The 8,905-nt window shown below is 27.6% G+C and overlaps 1 protein-coding gene across 1 annotated transcript; it reads right to left on the reverse strand.

The window, feature by feature from the left end:
• Window positions 1-1,018: 1,018 nt before the first annotated feature.
• On the reverse strand, window positions 1,019-3,782 carry LOC105107269 (uncharacterized). Its single transcript, XM_011001144.1, has 2 exons — window positions 3,171-3,782; window positions 1,019-1,101 (listed from the first exon to the last, which is right to left on the reverse strand). The coding sequence occupies exons 1-2, from the start codon at window positions 3,645-3,647 to the stop codon at window positions 1,021-1,023; spliced, it is 558 nt and encodes a 185-aa protein (XP_010999446.1). The 5' UTR covers window positions 3,648-3,782; the 3' UTR covers window positions 1,019-1,020.
• Between the last annotated feature and the right edge of the window lie 5,123 nt (window positions 3,783-8,905).

Here is an 8,905-nt window from a genome sequence, read left to right on the forward strand (position 1 = left end):
TCCTTTTAAGGAAAAGGAGTCTTTTTTCATAAAACCTGAGCATCTAAGCATTCATGGGTAAAAAGATGTTAATTAGGCTAGAAGCACAACTGATAAAAGATCTATAGCTGGATGTTTCATTTTTGCGGGAGGTAATCTAGTTACTTAGAAGAGTAACAAATGAAAGGTGGTAGTATTATCTAGCAGAGAAGCTAAATTTAGAGGTATGACTAAGGGACTATGTGAGCTCCTTTGGTTAAAGACGCTAATAAAGGAAATTGACTATTTATTCAATTTTGAAATAAGTCTATTTTGTAATAATAAAGTTGCAATGAAGATTACATAAAATCCAGTCTAGTATGACCGAACTAAACATGTAGAAGTGGACCAACATTTTTTCAAAGAAAAGCTTGAAGCTAGGATAATTAAAATTTTTTTTTGTAATGTTAAAAGAACAACTTGCTCAAATTTCTACAAAGACAGTCTTTAGCGAAGTATTTCATAACTCACTAGAAAAATTGGGCATTAAAGATATCCATATACCAACTTGAGGGTGAGCGTTGGTGTAAGATTTGAGGGAGAAATTGTAGGGAAGAAATTTAGGATTTAACCATTATCTCTAATTAAGCTATATCTAGGTATAAGAATAATTACCTACCTGAATTAGAATTTCAAGTACAATCTATATGATCATATACTTGTGTATAATTGAAATGAATCAATAAAGAGTGAATGAATATTCTTAATGCTTTTTATCAGCAACTGCAGGTAACCATACAACAATACCATCTACCATAAGTAACCACACAAGAAATTTAGTAAATCATAAACAACCATTTAACAATTTTATAAGTTCAAACAAAATACATAATATTCACTAATACACTAGCTGATCATAGCTCATGAAAAGTTCATTTTATTATGAAGTTTTCATTACTTCATCAATAATAGTCTTTTATAAGCAAGCTATTCAAGTTTCACCCTTCATAAAATTCTAATAAAATTGAAACACAATGATGATAAAATGCATCATCCGTTCTTTCACATAATGCTACAGCCAAAACCATCAGCCACACTTGTAATCACTATCTTTCCAATTTTTTCAAGCACATTTCTTCGATTCTGAAATTAAAGATAACGAAACTTATGATTAGATATTTGAAACTAATGTTTTGTTATGATAAATTTTGTGAAACTAATTGATAACATCTAAACTATAAAATAAAGTTCGAATGTGTTCTCATTATCACTATGCTATAGAAAAAAGCCACATAATGGTTAGGGCAACAAAACATTAAATTCAAAAGCTGCAAGACATTAGATTTCCCCCTCATAATGTTATATATATATATTCTAACTCCTATGATGTATATTTAAGATTTAAGATTTTCTTATAGATTTCCCCTCGTCAGAATTCTGTTGAATTATGTGATTAGGACAACAAGACATTAAATTCAAAAGCTACAATTAAAAAAAAATTGAGATTTTTTAAATTCTAAAAATTTAATTAGAAAGATATTTTTATCAAAGTAGACAAGTAAATTAATCAAAAAAAACTATTTGGATCACCGGTTTGATCAATAGGCAACTAATTCAACTGTTGAGTTGTTTGTATTGATGTATATTTTACTATATATCAACCATAAATAAGAAATGATCCATAAGCTTGAATTTCTATTAATCAGATCAAAACATCAAAACACATTGTCATAGATTTAATTTTTTCATTTTATTGATTAAAAATTTAGTTACAAATTTTCTCCTTTATCAAATATTTAATATTAGTTCAAAAAATACCAATAAATATTAATATCTAATAATTGTATTTATTAATCTTATTATGAACGAGAAATTTAGCATTTTATGGTTAATTGTGTGTTTAAGATATTTAGGCTTTACAGGAGAATAATGACAAATATGAGTTAGTTTCTTCTTAAAAATATTATGTATTTGTTAGTTTTCCTCTCTCTCTCTCACACACACACACATATATATATATTGAATCTTTTATATGTAGTCTTTTTTTTCAAGTAATGCTATTAACAGTCAATGCATATTCTTGACACGTGTTATATGATTTATGGGAATTGAACGCAAGAAAAGAAACCTTAACGAAACATGTAGTGGAACAGCACATAATCCATAAAAATGTAAAGAAAAATCTATTAAGGAAAAGAGTACAGGAACAATACATATGATCAATGAAAATTTTACCATTTTTTGATTAATTGTGTGTTTGAGATAATTACGTTTTACTTGAAAATAAGGACAAATATGAGTTATTATTTTCCTAAAACTAAGTATTTGGTAGTTTCATGTATATATATATATATATATGTGTGTGTGTGTGTGTGTGTGTGTGTGTGTACACGTCTTTTTTAATTTCTTTTTTATGTATAATTAATATTCTTAACAAAATGCTAAGTTTATTTTTTATTTTGATGATAAATTTTTATTTGTTTGGGTTTTTTTAATTCAAATATTATTTTTTTATACATATAAATATAGTTTTATTTTTATTTTTAATTAATAATCCTATCAGGCAACATGTTCTTGACATGTGTTATATGATTTAAGAAAATTAAACACACAAAACCTTAACAAAACATAAGTGGAACACTATAATCCTAAAATAATTTTATATAAGAGTAAAATCCAGTAAAAAACATTATGAGGGCAAGAGCAAAACATATCATTAATCCATTTTTATATACATAAATGATAGACAAGTGGACTCTTAACTAATAAAAATACATAAACATAAAAAATATAGTTCTGGAAAAAATAATAAAAATTGTGGAATGACAAATTTTATAAATAAAAAAAAATAGAAGAGAAAATCACGCCATTAAATTATTCACGTCACAAAAAGGAAAATAGATGAATAAATAGATTAAATTATTCCGATAGCGAAAAAAAAAAGAGAGAACAAAAATAAGTATCACTAGTTGATTAATCCTGTTATTTCTCTCAATTTTTTTCAATTTAATGAAAGAACATATATCAATTCCTAATAATGAAGATGCAATCTGCCAGAAAAACCCAATTCAAACCAGATCCACAATAAAAGAATCATAATTAATTCGTTTCAAAAATTGGAAATTTTAAGCAATCTGAAGTATTTCTTTCTAGCATGCCATCATCTAACAATAAAGGGATCGAAGTTGATATCATTTTCAAAGATTAATTCCCTGTACGGGAGCTTTTAGTGCCAAGCTCCTGCTTTGACTTAGTAAAGTATAGTTATCGCAGAAGATGTGCCCATCGTTGTGTCTGAACTTTTTACCACCATAACAATCACAGCAAATTTCATAGGTGCTATCTGAATCATCATTGAAGAAACATTGAGAGCAACTGAAGTATACGTCTGCCAAGAACGTATTACAAGACTGGCAAAATAGAGCTCTTCCACTCTGCATGATGTAGTACAAGACGATTGTTTCCTTAAAATCCAAGCTTCCATTGCCGTCCTTGTCCAGCGCTGTAAACAAGCTTGGATGACTAAGAACCGTGTTGTTATCTTTCTTGAGATACTCCACGTATTCATCTAGGTTAATTTTCCCGTCTCCGTTTTTGTCCATTTCATTGAAAGAAAATCTGGCATTTCGCTTCTTCTCATCGGACAGATTCTCATAATAAGCTTCAGCAGCGCGGCGAATCTCCTCCATGTCTATTTATTGGTGTAAGATTTAAGAGGAGGAGAATTTAAAAGGGTAATGGACGAGCTAGCTTTGGCCTCCAATTTCAAGACTGCGAAGGCTCTTTTAATGAAGTGGATAGCTCTAAAATCCTGCCTCTGGTCATTTGGTGCATAGTTGAAAGATCTGAACTATATTTATATCCAAGAAATAGAGAGTGGGGTTAATCTACGTGTTATTGGGTTAATTCTTATATTACCGAGTCAACTCAGGTTTTTTTTAAACAATATCATTTTATTTATTTATTATTTTTTAATTATTTTGATTAATATGTTTATATCAAAATTAAATTTTAAAAATAAAAAAAATTATTTAAATTTATTTACAAGTAAAACATACTTTAAAAACCAATTTTTATCGCACACGAACTTTTACCTGCCATACCGCTTCTTCTCCTCGAGCAGGTTTCCATGATAAGCTACAGCAGCGCGGTGAATCTCTCCTCCATATCTATTTATGGGTGTAATATTTAAGAGGAGGAAAATTTAAGAGGATAATGGAGGAGGTAGCTTTGGCCTACAATTTCAAGACTCCAAGGGACTTTTAAGGAAGTGGATCAAGTCTAAAATCCTGCCTCTAGTCATTTCGTGAATAGTTGAAAGATCTACGGAAATAGAGATGTAGATTGATCTACGGATCATTGTGTTAATTCTTATATTACCGTCTCAACTTACTTTTTTTTAAAATATAATATCATTTTTTTTATTTTTTTTATTTTTTTCAATTTCTTTTTATATGTTAATAAATAAAAATAATTTATAGTTGTGAACAGTAAAAAAAGATTTTAAATAAAAGAATGAAAGATTTATATGTTAATAAATAAAAATAATTTACATGATGTAGTTGTGAACAGTAAAAAAGATTTTAAATAAAAGAAAGAAAGAGAAAAAACGGGAGAGTAAATAGAAACCTTTCCTCTCCATTTCCTCATGCTAGCCCCCAGCCATACACCTTTTTTTTTTTCTTTTTTTTCATGCTGAAGCCGCGGCCCAAAGCCGAAGGAAACCCAGCTGCTACTATGAGAGGCCCCAGCAAATTTGGTTTTTTCTTAGATTCCACCGTACTCATTTTTTTAAAAAAAAAAAACCTTGAAAGAATACAGCTTTTTCCTTTAAGATAGGAGGAAAATTATTGTGTATTCAAGTAGATTATTTTACTCATTATTTTTAACAATCGTGGGGGTAAAATTATCTTTTATATAGGATATAAACCCTTCATCTTTGAAAATGCACATTGAAAATACTTTTTTGCCCTTGAAATCTAACAAAATGGTGTTTCATTTAAGTTTTTTTGTCTTTTCATTTTATTTGTACAATGAAATAATATTTATACCCCTAACTACTAAAAAAAAAGACCTTGGAGAGGGGTTTATTTGTCTTCATATTTTTTTTACATAATAAAATTATACTCTTAGCTTTTCCTTTTTAAAATTTCAAAATGACTTGGAAAGACATTTGTGTCTCTGTCTCGTAGCTTTTTTTTGGTAATAATGATATGCCCTTAAGTCTTTTTTTATAATTTATTTTATTAAAATATAAATAAATCAATAAAATATAATGATTCGTGTCATGCATGCATCAACACATCATAATCCTCCATGCTTTTATAAATATAAATAAATCAATAAAATATGATGATTCGTGTCATGCATGCATCAACACATCATAATCCTCCATGCTTTTATAAAGACATGTGAGAACAATTCTAGTGGCTAAAAAAATCCGATCACCATCTCATTTGACGTGCAAGGTTGTTACACAAATTTAGGGTGGCATGTTGGGCAAGGTGGACAACGATGAGTTTTTTTTTCTACCCTTCTTTTCTCTCTCATAGGCCTTGGTATTTGTGCCAGTCCTTTAAGAATTCAATTGTGTCCTCTTATTTGTATTTATTTTGAGTTTGATTCTTGTTATTTTGATTTCTATTTGTTTTGATTTTAGTACTTCTTAAAGTTATTTTTTTCAATTTCATCTCTTTGTATTTAATTTAATTTATTTTTTGTATTCATTTTGATCCTCATTTTTTTATAGCTATTTTTTATTCTTTTCATTTATTTATTTTTATTTTGTCCTTTTAATTCATTTTTTATTCAAATTCTGCTCCTTATTTTTTTTATCACTCCTTTTCATTTATTTTATTTTCAATTTAATCCCTGATTAGATTCTTTCAATTATTTATGGTGCAAGATCTAGTTCTCATTATTTTATTTTTTTATTTTTATAATTAAAAATTTTTTGGTTATAATTTTTTCGTGTTTGCCTTTTATAAGTAGTTATAGTCTTATAACCTAGTCTACCAATTTCAATGATTTACTTGGTTTAAGTTCAATCTTTTTTTTTTAAATCCATTTTAGAAAAAAAAGTTCATCATTTCACATTGATTTATTAGGCCTTGGGTTTTGTGATTGGCTCTGCTTTTCATTTTGTAGGGTTATCCCTGTCATAACCTATTTTTGGATTCCTCTCTAAATTCATTTTTTGTCTCATTTCTTTTTCCTCCTACCCACGTTTATTGGTGAAAATAAGTCGAATTTGTTTTTTTTGGAAAAACCAATAAATGTTTTATAAAAGGGTTAAGAAAAAACATAAAAAATCTAAAGAATAAAGATAAAATAAAAAAAATAACACATAAAACTACATGGTGAATAGATAGTTTTAACCACTAGGAGGCATTGCATGCAATAACCATAGTGTATCCGCCTTCTATACGTTGACGTATATAATGCACATGACAGTAGCTTTCTGTGTTGCACTACGAGTGCATATTTTTTTTTATGGAAAAAACAATAATAACAAACTATTAGTACTACTCTTATAACTATTATTATGAATATTAATAGAATTATCATTAGCATAATTATCATTATTAGTACTATTATTATTATTATTATTATTATTACTTTTATAATTATTACTACTATTATCACTGTTACTACTATTATTCTTTTATAATTATTACTACTATTATCACTATTACTACTATTATTACTAATATTATTCTTATTATTATTATTATTATAGTAATTGTTTGACAAATGAAAGGAAGGGAGAAGCTTCTCTTTATTTGGATATTTGAGTGTTATCGATTAGTAGGAAAACTGTTTAAAGATAATTGAAAACGTGCAAAAGACAGCTCCTGAATCTTGCTTTGCTTTGTTACCTTGTATGCTCTTATTGCTTCAGTATAAGATGGGCAATATTCATCATCAGATATTCATGTGTTTGTGTGTCTATATATATATATATATATATATGGATGCAAGAGAATAGTAACAGAGTATTTACTTAATGCTTCTTTCCATGCCTTTATTTTAGATTTTATAATTAGTCTATTTAGAACATGTAATAGATATATATTAGTGTTCGTGGGCTGATTCACGTCAATTATGGTTACAAGAAAACCCTAATTAATTTTTAGAATTCTAAGATAAGAAACTTGTTACACAAAAAAAAATGTATTATCATTCTAAAGTATAATGTTTATAGTAAATTTTATTACTACTTGTCTTTTATCCCTAATAATTTGTTGTGCCTAATCTATTGATGATTTATCTACATGAATCTACTGTAATGAGTTAAACTAATAATAGGTTTTATTCTATCCATTTTAAAAAACTGATTTTTTTTATTACTCCTAATTTGTTTGGAGAATTGATATTTCTATCCCCATTTACTCCAGATCATGACTCGTGACTACTAATAATTTATAAAGCCATGTTAATGAGTAATTAGATGGGTCTATGTTAGGTTCCTTAAACCCAATTCAAATCTTAGGATGGGATGTGGCTAAACAATTTGTTTATGCAACGGTGGTCCATGGATAATGCCCTATTCAAGTTCATTTATTCTATTTTACTAGGTTCACTCCTAATTTTTACTAAATAAGTGTTTTGTACCTTAATCCTAAAATGTCCAAGCATTAGGATTTTATGGGCTAATCTACTTAGTGTTGGGATCTAGTGGCACAAATACTTTAGACAATATTGGACTTAGATATTTTAAAACTTATTTTTTTATTTAAAATCAAAAGAAACAACTAATATTTTTAATATGCAATGTAATGATCCATGTTGGATCCATTTACCCTAATTATCAAGAGTGAATAGAAAAACACATTTTGACCTAATTTTAAAACAACTAGGATGAGTTGTAAAGGCTTGAAACATAATATTAAATATGGCTTAACATAAATATAATATCTTGCAGGTCATAAAATCTAGAGCTCGATTTAGATTTTGTTTTATTTTAAATTATTTTATGATATTGACTTAGTTATATTTGGATGAATCAATATATTAATTCATAACTTAGCTATATACTGCTTATGTGAATTGTATTTTGATACTCAAAAATTGATTATTTGTGATTGTGTGCATTGTAGTTTTTTCAGGGAAGGGAGTTATTAACAAAATGAACTATCATAGTATGTCTCTATTAAAGGAGTCAAAGATACCTTTTGTGACATGCGAGATGCGATTGACATCACTAAAACAACTAATAGTTTTACCAACATAAATATTACAACTAATTCCCCAACATACAATGTCTGTTGGCATAACGTTCATCGGTAATTTTACATTCTTTTGGTGAAAAAATAATAAAAAACAAATGGTTTTACATATGAAAAATGCGTAAAAAAAACAATTTCCATTGGAAATATACCAATGAAATAATTCCCTTTGTATTTCCAATAATAATTCATCAATGAAATTGTTATGTCGATGAGTGTGGCATATACAGTAAATATTTTGCAACTCTTAATAAAATATCGACAGAATAGGTTTGTCAGTATAAATGTCGGTGATAGTGGCATATACAGTAAATATTTTTCAACTATCTATAAAATACCGACGAACTACGTCCATCTGGAAATTCATCGGTCGTGATTTAGAAAAACTAAAAATTATTTAGAATAAATAATGCGAAATTATATAAATTAATAGTTAAAATAAAAACCAATTATGCAAATAAAATTGTATGAGTTATTTAAAATATAAAAATAAAGTTAAATAATATTCATTCAAATATTCATTACAAATTTAATGTGTTTCCAAAAAAAAATTAAACTAGAACAATGGCGAAGTTAGAGGAGGAGGCTAGTCATTCCTATGACCAAATGGCTAAAAAAAGGGTGCACATGTATCATCCATATGTGATTTAATGTCCATGACCATTTGACAGAGTTGTTTATAATCTACCGAGAATCGCTCTTATTTTTGTCTCAAGGCC

The sequence above is a fragment of the Populus euphratica genome, unplaced genomic scaffold (genome assembly GCF_000495115.2).
Source record: "Populus euphratica unplaced genomic scaffold, PopEup_1.0 scaffold154.1, whole genome shotgun sequence".
NCBI classification, from domain to species: Eukaryota; Viridiplantae; Streptophyta; class Magnoliopsida; order Malpighiales; family Salicaceae; genus Populus; species Populus euphratica.

Excerpts from the sequence above, each read along its gene's own strand:
- LOC105107269 (XM_011001144.1), bottom strand. The coding sequence starts at position 3,647 with ATGGAGGAGATTCGCCGCGCTGCTGAAGCTTATTATGAGAATCTGTCC. Across the intron at positions 1,102-3,170 it reads CACTAAAAGCTCCCGTACAG|AATCGAAGAAATGTGCTTGA; the intron begins GGAATTAATCTT and ends CTTTAATTTCAG.